Source organism: Pelobates fuscus, chromosome 3 (assembly GCF_036172605.1).
Source record: "Pelobates fuscus isolate aPelFus1 chromosome 3, aPelFus1.pri, whole genome shotgun sequence".
Classification (NCBI taxonomy): Eukaryota; Metazoa; Chordata; class Amphibia; order Anura; family Pelobatidae; genus Pelobates; species Pelobates fuscus.
The window spans coordinates 326,871,088-326,887,416 of record NC_086319.1 but is presented as its reverse complement, the minus strand read 5'-3'; the positions used below and the strand labels follow the sequence as shown (position 1 = coordinate 326,887,416).

Genomic DNA, 16,329 nt, shown 5'->3' with positions numbered 1-16,329 from the left:
AATAGCTCTCAGATCCCACAAACACAGCCGAATTGCCATTAGGGTAAACACTTATTTTTCTTTTTTGCATGAAGTCTTAGATACCACATAAAATACCGTGTGGCTGTTCTATACATTGAAGATATAACTTTAATTACTTCTCCATGTGTGCATTGACTTTAAACACTCTAATGTGAATTTATGATGGGTTGCCTGTGGTAACAGGCATTTATAATGTACAAATGGTTGTCACTACTAGCAACTCAATGTTGTAATGCAAAAGCTGTTAAACACTTTCAGGGTTATTCAATAAAGAGATACTTTATTCAGCTATGTTTCCAGTTTGGCTATTTACGCTTAAAGGAACACTATAGTGTCAGAAATAAACATATATTTCTGACTCTTAGGGTGTAAAAACCCATTTAAGATGACCTCCACCTCTCAGCCAATCCAGTGCTTTCCCATAAGAAAGTTTTTGCAGTTTTCTCACTGCGCCAATCAGCATTTCCTCATAGAGATGAACTTCAGCACTGAGACACTAAACGCTACCTATTGAATCAATGTATCTCTATGGGGAGCGTTCAGCGTCTTGATGCTGAAGGTCTGTGCTGCACATTGTGGAACACTGACTCAGGAAGCACCTCTAGTGGCCGTCTGACTGTCACTAGAGGTATTCCTAAGCAATAATGTAAACACTGCATTTTCTGTGAAAAGGCAGTGTTTAGTGTAAAAAGACTGCTGGGAAGGGCTATAAACACCAGAACAATTATATTAAGCTGTAATTGTTCTGGTGACTATAGTGTCCCTTTAAATTTGAAATTCGCTTTGAACTCTCCCTTTTGTGAATAACTCTGAACATGTTTAACTGTTCTTGCATTATAACTTTGAGATGTTAGTTGTTATTTATTTCTTGTCTACTCCCATGTTATTAACATAATTACGGACCTGGTGTTAATCAGCTCAATATTCAGGCAGTATGCCAAACCTATGCATGGCATTAATTAACTTACTACTGCCATTTGACTTACAGCACATCTCACGAGTGACGTTATAATATACTGAATAGCTGGGGCTAAGTAAATGACTCCGCTTATGATTATTCGCATCCACCCTTAATCATAGGCGTTTCTTTCCCACCACTTCCTTTTTATTTCAACCCCTAACGTGTATCTACATATATATTTAAAATGTAATACAGGAACTCTCTGTTTTTATTTTTTTTCCCACATGGTATTTTTTCACTTTGAACCCAGTCCTTCATGAAGGGCATTATGGGATTTTACAAACACTGTGATTGCCGTCCAAAACACTCCGAAAGCTATACTTTGATAAAGGAAGTGTATGTCAATACTAAAATAATGGAAGAGTATGTCAGCTCCAAACAGTAATCTCTCTGTGTGTTAGTATCAATAATTAATACAATGCAAAGCTTGATGTAACATTAAGTAAAAACATGAAATTCTCCTGTTTCTTTTGTATTGTTGTTATGTGTTCCTTCTGTAATAAGTCATTTCTTTTCACTTGTGCTCTGTAAAAAAATCATTTTCTAGGCCTTTTTTCCTTTTATCTGCTTGAATAAATCAATTTGCTCTTTTCATGCAGGCCCTTAGTTTATCTTGGCCTGAAAATATTTGCACGGTTTGGGGTTTGTTCATTCCTAAACTGTTCAGAGGCTACCTTGAGGTCTTGGCTGCATGTTATTGAATCAAACTACCATTCAAGCAATGCCTATCATAATTCAACACATTCCGCTGATGTCTTACATGCCACAGCCTATTTCCTCTGTAAAGAAAGGGTGAAGGTGAGTGTGTATGCCATACTTTATACTATTACCTAGAATGCTGAACACTGCTTACTTATTTATCGTGGCTGTTTTTTTTTTTTTTTTAGGGAATCCTAGTTTTTAAATAACTTAATATTTGTTACAGGAAATCGCCCTTTATTTGGCTATTTGGAGAGGGGGGGGGGGGGGGGGGAATTACTATTTTCCATATCGTATGCTCTTTGTAAAACTAATGAAGTCATTGAGTGGGGCAGCTTACCTGCAGTACTTACCTCATAGTTCCTTTACTTGAAATGACGGCATCACTGTGCTGTATTTGTTCTCTTTAAAAGCAGGAATACGTAAAAATATTTGAATGCATTTATTTGTTTTAGAATCTCCAGGATACTCTATAAGTAATCTTTCACTTATCCCATTAAAAGGAAAAATGTGATCAGTTTTTATTTGAAGTAAAAATCTACATGTACATTATTATCATATTTCAGTAAATGATTTGGCTTCTCCTTGCTCAGTGAGGGCCATCCTCTTTAAATCCTCTGTGGCCCACTTATCCAATCACTGCCATTAGATTATCTTAAACAGTGCATTTTAGTAAGAATAACCAAGAATGATGTGGTTGCTAAGTTGTGAATTATTGCTCAAAGTACCTAAAGGTGCCCTTTCTGTGTTTAGCAAAGCCTGGATCCAATTGATGAAGTTGCAGCTCTTATTGCTGCCACTGTGCATGATGTCGATCACCCAGGGAGGACCAACTCTTTCTTGTGTAATGCTGGCAGTGAACTGGCCATCCTCTATAACGACACTGCGGTGTTGGAGAGCCACCATGCGGCTCTAGCCTTCCAGATCACTACAAGAGATGACAAGTGCAATATATTCAAAAATATGGAGAGGTAAGTGCCAGAGTACTAAGTGATAATACTTGTACTTATTCATATTTTACCTTCTACACAATGTGCTGCTGTGCATATCTCTGCATGTTTAGTACATTGATCGTAGCTAAACTTGTCTCAAGCATCTTTGGTTCTAAAAGAGTTTCTAGGTATAAAGCTGCCAACAGATTCACTGTTAAAGCATGTCTGCACCTTTTTTTGTCCCTGATAAAATCAACAGATGATATTGTACATTCCTGTTGCAGTCCACTTTCTCCTATGTTATTTCCCACCTTATGCTTTTACACAAAGATGTTGATCTACTAAGAGCTTGTTTCCAATCTTGCTGCTAAATATCTGCCATAGACCATTGATAATCACAACAGCCAGTATATATTAGCTGCCACAAATTGCCAAAAAGTTTCAAACCTTTAAGGAAAACTCTTACAGCACTGTCAATCCGCATCTCCACGCTCTACATGGAAACGCTGAACACTCCTCATGGAAGTGCATTATTCAGTGCAACTCTATGAGGATTCTAAAATGTGGAACTTAGTTAATAATTCCCCTTACTACTGCATACCATGTGCTGCAAGATACTTACCCATACTTTTTTATTCTTACCAACAGGAATGAATATCGCACATTAAGGCAAGCAATCATCGACATGGTATTGGCAACCGAAATGACCAAGCACTTTGAACACGTTAATAAATTTGTCAACAGCATCAACAAGCCATTGGCAGCGGTGGAAGAAACTGTGGTGAGGGCTGTGTTTTATATTTTACAGCATAATGTACCTAACAGCAATACTTCTCTAGAATTAACATGCAATCTTGGCATTTTAGTTTTTAAAATGCAGCCTAGCAGTAGCTGGTGTGTCAATACTGGACACACAGTTATATGATGTTTCCCTTTATGTTTAGACGTTCTGTTTTCACTCGTCATTGTGCATGGAGCACTGGCCATGGAGAAGATTTACCAGTATCAATTACTTAGTTCCAAAATGCATCGTTTCAATAGCTCCCTATTCATAAAAAGGACCATTTTCTATGAAGTTGTTATGGTGATCGGAATGTTCCTTTAAAAACACTGTCTGGCTAGTGGTGATATTTACAACTCTCCAACCGGACTGCTTAGCAATTGCAAGCCCCAGAGCAAAGCTGGGAGTACCCTGTTATTAGGGCTATCTTTAAAAAGACGAAAAGAATAAACAGACTTACAGATTTTTTGCTTAGTGGGAAATTAATCTTCCTGGCTCAGATGTCAAGCCAGACCTTACACCACTACTGTATTTTCAGCACAGGGGAAAATGTGTTTGCCACTTTGGCCAATCAGACCCACAAGTCCTCCTGGCAAAAATGTCACAAGCCTGGTGTGCTTCTAAATAATAACATAGCTACTAATATCACTGCATTGGACACTAAGATTTTTGTTATCACACCATAGACCCCATTTCTGTAAATTGATATTGGCCAAGTTTTTCCATAATGAAAACCCCTCTTTTTAGTGTGTGTACAAACACCCTTAAAGAACACTTCAAAAATCTAAAAATAAATATGCTGGAAGACAATGAAAGGATTTCACAGTGTTATTATGTGTCCTGCATTTTTGGATGTTTGACTTTGATCACTTGACTTACAAAGGCTACAATCCTTGCTCAATCCATCATTGGACATGCTCTATCCTGTTTGGCCTTTCAGGCCATGATAATGTTTGGGTTTGTTCAGTGATGGTGTTAGTGCATGTCAGTGATTTTGTTATAAAGCAAACTTTTCTCCTGTTTTCTCATTTCAGGGCAACATCGGGGAAGATGATTCTGTCAAAAATGTGTTAACATCCCCAGAAAATCGGATCCTCATTAAAAGAATGCTGATTAAATGTGCAGATATCTCCAATCCATGCCGAGCACTTCAGCAATGCATAGAGTGGGCAGGGAGAATATCTGAGGAGTATTTTGCTCAGGTGAGGGGTCCAAAAAGCAACCTAAGAATGTGATGATGGATGCCTCAACAATAAAAATGACAGTGGTTTGACTACTCAGTTGTCTCTTTGCCATTTATTTTAGAATGCTATCAAAATGTATTCTATAACATTGTATGTTATGTAGAATATTCATATTATTACTGAAGTATCTTTACATGCTTTATTTGATCTCATTGTTATAAATTAAACTATATATTGTAGTTTTCATTTATAATACATTATAAGTAGGATAGTACCCACACCTAATATATTGCTTCTATCAGTTTTAATGCAGGGCTCAGTACACTAGGGTTGGTGTCACTCAGTGCAGTAGTTCATGGAGTCACCCCACTATGGATCACTTCCAATACCAAACCATACAAAATACTTGTAATGATATTTGTACTAATGTTACTCGCAAATCGTAACTCCTGCGTATTACTGAATATAATGGCAGTAATAGAGTGAGTGTGTATAGGGAATTTAGAGCTTTTGTGTGTGTAGAGGATGTATGTATGTATATGAGCAGAGTATGTGCTGATGATAGTATGTGTGTGTAAGAGATGTAGCATGTGTGTGCACAGGATGCAGTGAGTGTGTAGGGGAGTTAGTGTATGAGTGAGTGTATGCTGGGGATGTAGTGTGGGATTGGGACTCTTTGTGTGTAGAATGGGATGAGATAGGACTTTGTGGGACATTTAGTTTAGTTGTTTATTATTTTATTGTAAGAGCAGTTGCATCAGATCTTTACCAGAAGAGGTGCCCCCTGCCACCCCTTCATTTTTTCCTTACAGCTCTGAGCTGCTCTTCCTGAATTCTGCTCTATGAATTTACGTAGCTTCCAGCAAAAACTCATAGAGCTGACTGCAGGTGGAGTGTAGCACAGAACTTGCAATCAGGGTGCCAAGCTCCAGACTAAACATGGTCATACCAGGTGTGGTCTGCACTACCCTAGTGATGTTACTGCATAGTATCTTATATGAAAAATGTTACAAGTTGCCTTGCAGGTAGTAAACCTTAATATAAATTTAGTTTAAATCTTTATATAAATGTTCACATTTCTGCTAAAAAGTCTGTGCTATCCTTGGTTACATAGCTCTGGTAAAATAGAAAGCTTAAATAATAAACAATGACTGTCATTGTAAATATTAACACATAACATAATTGCAATTATTTGACTTTTAATATCATACACATTTTTATATCTCTACATTTTGCCCATTGGCATTGTTTTTCCCATTTGGTATGTAGACATTATAAGGAATGCTATATAATTAACTGCATGAAATGTTTTTGTCATTGCAGACGGACGAGGAGAAGCGGCAGGGTTTACCAGTAGTAATGCCAGTATTCGATAGGCATACATGCAGCATTCCTAAATCCCAGATTTCCTTTGTGGATTATTTTATAACGGACATGTTTGATGCATGGGATGGTGAGATTCTTATTATTGCATGCACACCGTTCTCTGAATCCATTTCCCTTTAATTACTACAGGATAGAAAAAGAAATATAGGAAATCAGGTTTTAAAATCAAATAGAAACAGATTTTACTGGCAGATAAAAGCCAACTGACCCCAGTAAACGGTATATTTGCAATCTAAAAATACATGTTTTACTCTTTGTTTTGTTGATTTTTTTTCTTGATTTTGTTTGCTAATCAAAACCACGGTGTGTCTTTTACAGTTTTGTCTAAGCAATAAAGGACTAGGCCAGTGCTCCTCCTTTAATGAAAACAGCCCTTTAATAAATGTTTTAAAAATAAAGCAACATTTGACATTGATTGGTCTGACAATGTTTCAACCTCTTTACTTGTGTCTTACACAACTCTAGAGTTTAGCACTCTTTCTGTAACAACATTTCCATGCTGCTAACTTACCTCTTTCCCACCCCTAGGTTTTCTTCTATCTACAGGAAAGGGTATGCTAGGCATGAGCCCTTCTCTAGCTTGTGTAAGGGCCGAAAAGTAGTCCTAGCGGAGTTCAAAATCTACTTTTTTTTTTTACAAGTCTCGAGTGCCTGGTCTTCTGTATACTAAATTTGGGGAATTCCTGACTGTTTGGCACCAGCTTGCTAACTCCTAATAGAGACCATAATAAACCCATGGAAACAGATATTCTCTTGTGAAATTCATGGTTTCAATTGACGGGATGGGATTTATTGAAACAGAGTGCAGTACAATGTCTCTAAAATCTGAGAGAGGAAACATTAGAATGCCTGATAGTAGGCAAACTTACTTTTATCTGAACAAAGCTGACTACAGATTCTGTATTTTAAAGTTCTACAACGTATAACTATCACAAACGCCGCTTTATTACACAATTTCTGACGTGACTTTTAAAAGAAATTCTCCTAAAAGTATTTTTTTTGTTTCCATATATCATGTGTAATTTCATTGTTCCAGATACAGTTTAAAGTTGCACACATTCTTTTTTAAAAGTCAGTTCCCTGTTTTTAAAGAAGATCTGTTACTTTCGGGGTCTTTGCATATTTTGCATAGATTCTCTAAGGTCACTATCCTCAGTTAAGGTCTGGTTTCGTGACATCTCCAGTAATGTAACATCTCTTGCTAGGGCTAGATGGCCGAAAGGTGCAGTGGAAGATGGGTGTCTCGTGAGTGAATCTCACAGCCGTCACTTGTGTGGATGCTCGGATTAGACAAAAGTTGGCAACGAAACGCCTCCTTTTATGAACCGAAGATTGTTCATAAGAAAAAGTATTCCTATTTTTTGTTATGGAATTTTTGGATTCTGTTGGAATTTCAATGAAGTTCCAGCGCCATCAGCTTTGGTATTTCATAGATAAAGATTATATCTTTATGAAATGCTGAGAAGTGACAACTATCATCAAATCTTGCCTACTCATTTTTTTAAGTTTATTACTTTTAGTGAAACTAATGATATTTTTTACCTGGTGCATATTTATTTTTTTAAGAAAATGTCCCTTTTTACCTGGATGACCAGCCATGTGGTGTTAGACTCTACTATTATCTGACCAACTGCCAATCAGCCTAACTTGCCTGCTAATGAGATTACTCTGTGAGAAACTTCATCAGGGGGCATATTCATTTGAAAATAAATATATCATTACGTTTATTTAAATGTATTAAACTTAAAAAAAAAAAAAAAAGGGAAAATCATTTTTTTTCTTTATTTCTTTTTTCTAAATGTTAAGTACAGTTGTCCCTTAACGGGCCCTCTGACATTATGATGGCTGAATGTTGAAACCGTAGCTTTTGTAAACTAGTTATTCAGCAATGGTTATCTAGCCAAATGACCATCATCAGAAATAACATCTGCTAGTGTGTCAAAGGTTTGGTTAGGTAAATCCTAACATTTTAATTTAGAAAACGAATTGACTGGACACTAGACAAAATCATTTATATGTTTATCTATTTGAATATAGTATGTTTGTTTTAATATTTGTAATATTTAGTTTGTTTTGTTTTAACAGCATTTGCTGATTTGCCCAATTTAATGCAACATCTGGATAATAATTTCAAATATTGGAAAGGACTAGATGAAAAGCAGCTGAAGACACTGCGACCGCCAGCGGAATAACAGAAGCTGCCCTGTACTTCCACCAAGCAGCCAATGAAGCTTATACTCTATTCGTGAAGCTCCAATGAATATTGGTCCATTTAGAGTTACCAGAATCTGCTTCTTCATCTTGCAGAACTTTCACGTAACAAGGATCGTCAGGTTGGACATTACCTCGAGTACCCTGCAGTAAACTGTAAAGCCTTTCATGTTAACTTATCTTTCAAGTTAAATTACACTGGATTGCTGCAATATCAGTACTGAAAGGTTCTACAAAAAAAAACAAAAAACCTTAGCCGTTTATTTTCTTCATGCCTGTATGGAAATCTTGAAGATACCCTTGGATAAGTTTCTTCTCCCAAGAGATCGCTCAGAAAAACGAAACCTCAAATTTACAAGTGAAGGAAACTCATATTTTGTGTCTCGCAGCTTTTAAGAGAACACTCTGCTTTTTTTTTAAAGCACTTAAAGTTGTAACAATCAACACATTAAATGCACTCTTTATGAAGGAGTTTTTTGATCCCTGAGAAAACAGATCCACACTATTTTTTAATATCACACGAGGGGCAAGCATTCACCTCTGCACACTACTGATAGGGAGATCTCGCAAGGCTATTTAGTCACAATTGTATAAATACAAATACACAGAACAATTTTGAACTGAATCATTAGCATCTATGATTAAAATATGTTTTATTTATTTTGTTAGATGTTCAATATTTTCTATGGATTTATAAAGAAAAAAAAGCCAAAGCCAACTTTAGATTAATTAAAATTCACACGATTCATAGTCATAAATGTACCTGAATCAATGTACAGACCTTTTATTTTCATAATGCAAAATACAGAAATACTATTCAATGACACATTTGTATTGCACTGTTAGACTCAATGTGGATGTCTAAACAATTTGCTTTTTGATTTATGTTGATTTAAAACTGTTTCTCTCTATGAAGTGGCGTTGCTGAAGGTATGGTAGCAATGAACAAGGCACCAGTGCAAAGTGATTTTTCTTGGTGATGGTTTTTACTCTGTTAGTTTCACCTTTCCTGACGCCATTGGATCTACAAGGAATTGCTATGCAATGTGTTGGAAGGTCCTTTGGCTACTACGGGGAAAAGAAATGCGCCTTGTGATTATTTCCCCAAATTTGCAGTTTGGTTTCCTTATCAGAAGCCTGCCTTATTTTCTACAATATTTCTATATCACGTTCCACAAATAAAAAAACAAAAAACAAAAAAAAAAACAGAGGGGAGGTCAAAATATATTTAAGCATTTTGTAGCTTATTTTATTTTATTTTGCAAAGGTGTTCCTTTAACTCCAGTTTGGAAAGGTATGTACCTTCACAAATTAAATAAAACATTCACAATAAGCACCGTTACAATAAAATGTATATTTTACGAGTTGCTAAGTGCTGAGCTTTGTTTTGCTTATTTGCTGCATGAAAAGGAGCTAACCACCAATCATTTTATAGTTCACCATGCAAGCATTTCATGGACTCATGGAGAATAACAATCCATCGTTGTATCGAGCAAATTGCTAAGAAATGCATGGATTCAATTTTGTATAGATTTTTGGTTTTTGTCATAGTTGGCAAAAAAAATTAAATATAATCAGGGTGCCCATATGTCTGCCTACTCAAAAAAAAATCTCACAATGCTCAACGTGCTCTTGCATCCATTGAAGAAAGCAGAATAAAGCTTCAGGCAACTATATCTATTAAACTAGAAATATTCTGCACATTTTGCCAGCACAGTGGATAAAATGATACATCTAGCTGAAGCTGATCAGGTCATCATAATACTTATCCTGTTTAAAAACTTCATTATTCGCAAATGCAAGAAATATAGATAGTTTTTTAACTTTTTCTATTATGCTTTTTCTACAATATGATTATGGATATTTTCATATTACCTTATTGAATTTTGTTTTATTTAAATAAGGAATTGTGGGAAATGCAAATTTTAGACCAATATAATTCGAGCAATATGCAATAATACACTTGAGTTTCCAATTTGGCTTTTTTAGCCCCTAATTTTCAATAACTGGTTTAATTCTACACAAATCTCTAATCTCACAAATCTCTAATATTCTCATTAAATTAAGAATTGTTGGGATTTCAAAGTGCATTTAAAATTTAAAGGCGCACTATAGACATCAAAACAACTTGAGCTTAATGAAGCAGTTTTTGTGTATAGATCATACCTCTGCATTCTCACTGCTCAGTTCTCTGCCATATAGGACGTAAAGCACATTTGTTCATGTCCATCCAGCCCTAGCCAGACCTCCCCTGGCTGTGATTCACACAGCCTGCATTAAAAATGGTTTTATTTTCAATGTGATCTTTAAGGGACACTATAGTCACCTAAACAACTTTAGCTTAATCAAGCAGTTTTAGTCTCTAGATCATGCCTCTCAGGTTTCACTGCTCAATTCACTGCCATTTAGGAGTTAAATAACTTTGCTTCTGTTTATGCAGCCCTTGCCACACCTCCCCTGACTCTGATTGACACAGCCTGCATGGAAAAAAAAAAACTGGTTTAACTTTCAATCAGATGTAATTTACCTTAGACAATTGTATCTCTTTCTCTGTAAATTAAACTTTATTTTAGATTTTCTTATCCCCTGCTATGTTAAAAGCTTGCTAGACCCTACAGGAGCCTCTTGTGTGTGATTAAACAGAACTTGCAAAAAGGAAGTATAAACATTAGATTACTCTTTACAGGAAGTGTTTATGAAGGCTGTGCAAGTCACATGCAGGGAGGTGTGACTAGGGTTCATAAACAAAGTGATTAAACTCTCAAATGGCAGAGAATTAAGCAGTGAGACTGCATGGACATGATCTATACACCAAAACTGTTACATTAAGCTAAAGTTGTTTTGGTGACTATAGTGTCCCTTTGACTTAATTGACTCTTAACTCAGTAAACTACATTTGAATCACACACACGAGACTCCGGCAGAGTCTAGAAGGCTATTAACAGAGCAGGTGATTAAAAAATCTAAATTAAAGTGCATTAAAGGAAGTGTTAACATTAGATGTCTCCCTACAAGAAGTGCTTAGGAGGCAGTGCAAGACGTGCTGGGAGGTGTGGCTGGGGCTGCATAACAAGCTGATTTAATTCCTAAAGAGAGAATTGAGCAGTGAGACTGCAGGGGCATGATCTGTACATCATAACTGCTTCATTAAGCTAAAGGTCTTTTGGTGCCTATAGTATCCCTTTTAGGATGAAACAGCCAAAAATGAAAAATTCACCAAGTCAGTTATGCTACCTGTTCAGCTACTTTGACCTTACATTTAAAATTTGGTCTGTTTGCATTCCCAACAATTCTCATGAATATCCCTCTTAGTAAATAAACCCCCTCACCCCATATTCCTAAAATGGTATAACTTGAGATGGGTAAATAATATCTGAATTAGCAAACATCATTATTGTATAGAACGGTTAACATCAAATTAAGTTAGCCTGCATTCCACTTGCCATTCTTTATTCAAAGTTGCCCATGGAGATCAATGTTCTTCTTTTATTACACACATATCTGATTTTAATTAGAATCAGCAGCATAGCACCGAGTGGAACTCATTAACATATGGATTCAATAGGAATGTATGGCTTATAACATGATGCACAAGTTGATTTGAGATTTCAGTCTTTCCATATGATATCGCTGGGCCGATACCTTCGGTTATTGTTAACATTGTATCACTACCCTCGCTAAACCCTGATCCATACTCCTATATCTAACAGATTAGTCTAATTGGTGTGTGTAAATCAATCCATCTGACATCCTCAGGAAGCCATAGAATAAAAGCTCTCTAGAATATAAACCTGTATGGAGGAGGACATCAAGCAATGTAAAGAAGTGAATAAACCATTGAAAAGGTATTTTATTCTCATTACATGCATAGCAGCTAATGAAAATACAGAACCCTCTGTACATGTGCATTAAAATATACGTCACAAAGTGTCACAGATGTGAAATTGGTTTCCATTGTCCTTTACTGCAAGCTGGGCTTCATGTACTTAAGATCCTACATACATCCTTTAGATGTAAAGGGAACCTATTCCTGTACATAAAGAGGAACCGATTTTACATGCTTACTTCAGGCTGTAGGTGGATGTCAGCAAAAATAATCCAATCGTATGAACTCCTTTTTCAAGTCTGGCTGGCTATTCAGTGAATTAATGGCGTTTGATAACAACTGGTTTAAATGTTCCTTAAAACCATGTTATATCAACCCCTTCCTATCTCCATTTATTAGAAAACAGTGGTTTTATAAGAGGGCTGTTATTGAATTTATATGGCTCACTGGTATACTACGTAACTGGTCAATTAACCATATTAACATGAACAGGTGTTGGTTAAGGAAATCTTACGTAGAGTTTTCATCAAACTCTATGGTTTTCTCATTACAGTTTCAGGAGGTTTTTGTGAGTGAGTGTAATGTGGCTTATTTACATTTATGTAACCCTTCATGTACCACAGTACAGGATGAGTTTATGCTAGTGCAGTAGAACATTTAGGCCCCATCACCTAATGAACCTAAGGACCAATGCCAAGTCATGCCATCATCACAAACTGGTCTTAACCCCTTAAGGACCAAGCTTCTGGAATAAAATGGAATCATGACATGTCACACATGTCATGTGTCCTTATAGGGTTAAAGGGACACTCCAGGCACCCAGACCACTTCTGCTCATTGGAGTGGTCTGGGTGCCAACTCCCACTACCCTTAACCCTGCAAGTGTAATTATTGCAGTTTTTCATAAACTGCAATATTTACATTGCAGGGTTAACTCCACCTCTAGTGGCTGTCTATTAGACAGCCACTAGAGGTCACTTCCTGGGTTCTAGCACAGGTTTCCTGTGCTAGAGCGTCGCTGGACGTCCTCACGCTGTGTGAGGACCTCCAGCGTCGCTCAAAACCCCATAGGAAAGCATTGAAATGATTTTTCAATGCTTTCCTATGGGGAGACGTAATGCGCATGCGCGGCATTTCCGCGCATGCGCATTAGGTCTCCTCGGCCGGTGAGCGAGATTAGTCTCGCCCACCGGCCGACGTAATCATTAGGAGGAGCGTCGCGGAGGCGGAGACAGCGGCGAGGGACATCGCCGCTGTCCCAGGTAAGTGACTGAAGGGGTTTTCACCTGTATTTCATCCCCTATCAAACGACAAGATTTCTGGCTCCCAGGTGTCTTTTATACAGGTAACGAGCTGAGATTACAAGCACTCTCTTAAAGGGAGTGCTCCTAATCTCAGTTTGTTACCTGTAGAAAAGACACCTGTTCACAGAAGCAATCAATCAGATTCCAAACTCTCCACCATGGCCAAGACCAAAGAGCTGTCCAAGAATGTCAGGGACAAGATTGTAGACCTACACAAGACTGGAATAGGCTACAAGACCATTGCCAAGCAGCTTGGTAAGAAAGTGACAACAGTTGGTGCGATTATTCGCAAATGGAAGAAACACAAAATAACTGTCAGTCTCCCTTGGTCTGGTGCTCCATGCAATATCTCACCTTGTGGAGTTTCAATGATCATGAGAACGGTGAGGAATCAGCCAAAGACTACACAAGAGGATCTTGTTAATGATCCCAAGGCAGCTGGGACCATAGTCACCAAGAAAACAATTGGTAACACAGTACGCTGTGAAGGACTGAAATCCTGCAACCATCCCCACTTTCAAACATGGAGGTGGAAACATTATGCTTTGGGGGTATTTTTCTGCTAAGGGGACAGGACAACTACACCGCATCAATGGGACGATGGACGGGGCCATGTACCGTCAAATCTTGGGTAAGAACCTCCTTCCCTTAGCCAGGGCATTAAAAATGGTTTTGCAACCAAGTCGAAGGGGTCAAATACTTATTTCACTCAGGGAAAACGGAAAGAAAAAATGGATTGGGATAACCACTCACTAAATAGTGGGTGGAGCCAGCTCTCATTTAAAGGGAAACCAACTAAAGTAGAAATTCCATATTAATGGTATAAACCTTTATTAAATACAAAAGACTAACAAAATAAAAAACTTGAAAAAGCACTGCAAATACAGGATGATAAAGTGAGAAGTGTCACACCTTTAAAAATCTTGTTAGATCTGTCCTGACTATCAAATAAATAATTTAGTCCACACCCAATTCCTGGGCTATAAGATTGTGCCTATGCACTCTATCTGGAGAGACTACTTTGTTTCTTTTTAGTATCTGGAGATCTGCCGCTCATGGGGTATTTCGAGGTTTAATGTAACTTTTTCACCCAGGACTGGGTCTGTTGGGGATTTTAGAGTTAGGCTTCCTTGAAGCAGCAGTGGAGGGATTTCTTCGTAGTCAGACAGACTTTCAGGTTCCTCTAGACCTACGGAGTATGCGGCTCTAGCCTATTACCTTCCTGTAGTATTCGGCTACACCAGGGGTCGTCAACCTGGTCCCTACCGCCCACTAGTGGGCGTTTTAGGATTTCAGGTGGGCGGTAGGGATTTACAGGTTTTGACGACCTGACGACCGGGCGGACGGGCGGGCGGGTGCGAGCCGGTGGTACCCCTGCGACTGGGTACCGCCGTGACAATTTGCGGCCCCGGCCCGCGCGGCAAACCGCCAGGGCCGCATATGGAGGGGGCCAACGGGTGGCCCATGCTGTCAGGGCCACCCGATGGATGTGGATTGTGAGGGGGCCCGGTCAGCGCTGGGCGCTTTAACAGCGCAACCGGGCCCCCTGTGATGACATCGCAGAGCTGGGAGGAAGTGACTGCACGTCACTCCTCCCAGCTAACACTGAGAGCCGCGCGGGAGGAAGACCAGGGAGTCAGAGTGGGAACTCTGACTCCCATCCACCTGAGCCACCACTGGACCCCAGGGAAAGTCACCCTCCTGAATCTAAAAGGTAGGAAACAGGAGGGTGACTTAAATATAATGTGTGTGTGTGTGTGTGTGTGTCTTTGTATGTATGTCTTGTGTGTGTGTGTCTTTGTATGTATGTCGTGTGTGTGTGTATGTATGTGTGACTGTCTGTTGGTATGTGTGTCTTGTGTGTGTCTGTATGTATGTGTCTTGTATGTGTGTCTGTCTGTGTTCCTGTATGTGTCGTGTGTGTGTGTATGTGTGTGTGTCTGTATGTGTATGTGTGTATGTGTGTGTGTCTGTATGTGTCGTATGTGTCGTGTGTATGTGTCGTGTGTGTGTGTCTGTATGTGTCATGTGTGTATGTCTGTATTTGTGTATGTGTGTCTGTATGTGTGTCTTGTACGTGCGTCTGTCTGTTATAGTGGACTATATAGTAAGTGGGCTACCTAGCTCAGCCTTCCTACTGGGCATTGCTACAAGGAAGGTGAAAAAATAGAAAAAAGGGGGAAAAAAAGGTGGGGAGGGGAATTGAGGAGGGAGAGGAGATGAGCTGACGCACAAACGACAAATCATATTATGCGCAAACAGAGAAGTCGTCTGAATATCACTGAAAGAGACCTTCGTTTGTTCCTTACGAAAATCGAACCAGATATCAAATATTTAGTCTCGCAGCATCAACCTCAAGGATCTCATTAATCACTAGTAAAGGTAATTTCAATTTACTTTATTGTTTTCTCATTAAACTTTATAAAGTTAAAAACCTTATAAACCTGCATTAAGTAGAAATAAAAAGATAAATGTATGTACATTTATTTTTTGTAAAACACCCTCCTTTCTAAAAAATATTCTGCATTTGCGCGAAAACTGGTGGGTGGTAAGGAAATTTTCTCAACCAAAAAGATGCATTAGTGGGCGGTAGGTAGAAAAAGGTTGACTACACTGTGGCAACAGTGGGGGGTACACTGTCAGTTTATTAAGTGCTGCGCTTACTATTTCCAGCGATTAGTATTACTTGATACAGTATCCCTCTGCTGTTGGTACGTTATATCAATTTTTTATTTACAACAGTAAAGGGTAATTTGTTATCCAGACAGCCCTCCCATACCCCTACACGGAGGAATGTCTCTAGCCAAACAGAGCCACTACTAACTTGAAGCACTGAAAGAAAGTAAAAGGCATATTTGAAACTATACTGGCCTTCTACTGCACTCAGTACTCAACCTGTTTTGCCCTTTGTGTATATTAATTCTATGTATAGATACCCACTCATTAGGCAAGAGCTCCATGAGCTATCAATGCATTATTGTTAACCCAATATCCCCCACACTCTGTATATAATTTGCACTTAAC

The 16,329-nt window shown here is 38.3% G+C and overlaps 1 protein-coding gene across 3 annotated transcripts in view; it reads left to right on the top strand.

The window, feature by feature from the left end:
• PDE8A (phosphodiesterase 8A) overlaps positions 1-9,542 on the top strand; it is a 311,048-nt gene extending 301,506 nt beyond the window's left edge. For all 3 annotated transcript variants that reach the window (XM_063448997.1, XM_063448996.1, XM_063448995.1), the window contains exons 17-22: positions 1,582-1,780; positions 2,435-2,652; positions 3,262-3,394; positions 4,429-4,596; positions 5,902-6,031; positions 8,050-9,542. In XM_063448997.1, coding sequence (XP_063305067.1) covers positions 1,582-1,780; positions 2,435-2,652; positions 3,262-3,394; positions 4,429-4,596; positions 5,902-6,031; positions 8,050-8,156 — 955 coding nt within the window. In that variant the 3' untranslated portion in view covers positions 8,157-9,542. The remainder of the gene's footprint in view (positions 1-1,581; positions 1,781-2,434; positions 2,653-3,261; positions 3,395-4,428; positions 4,597-5,901; positions 6,032-8,049) is intronic.
• The last annotated feature ends 6,787 nt before the right edge of the window (positions 9,543-16,329 follow it).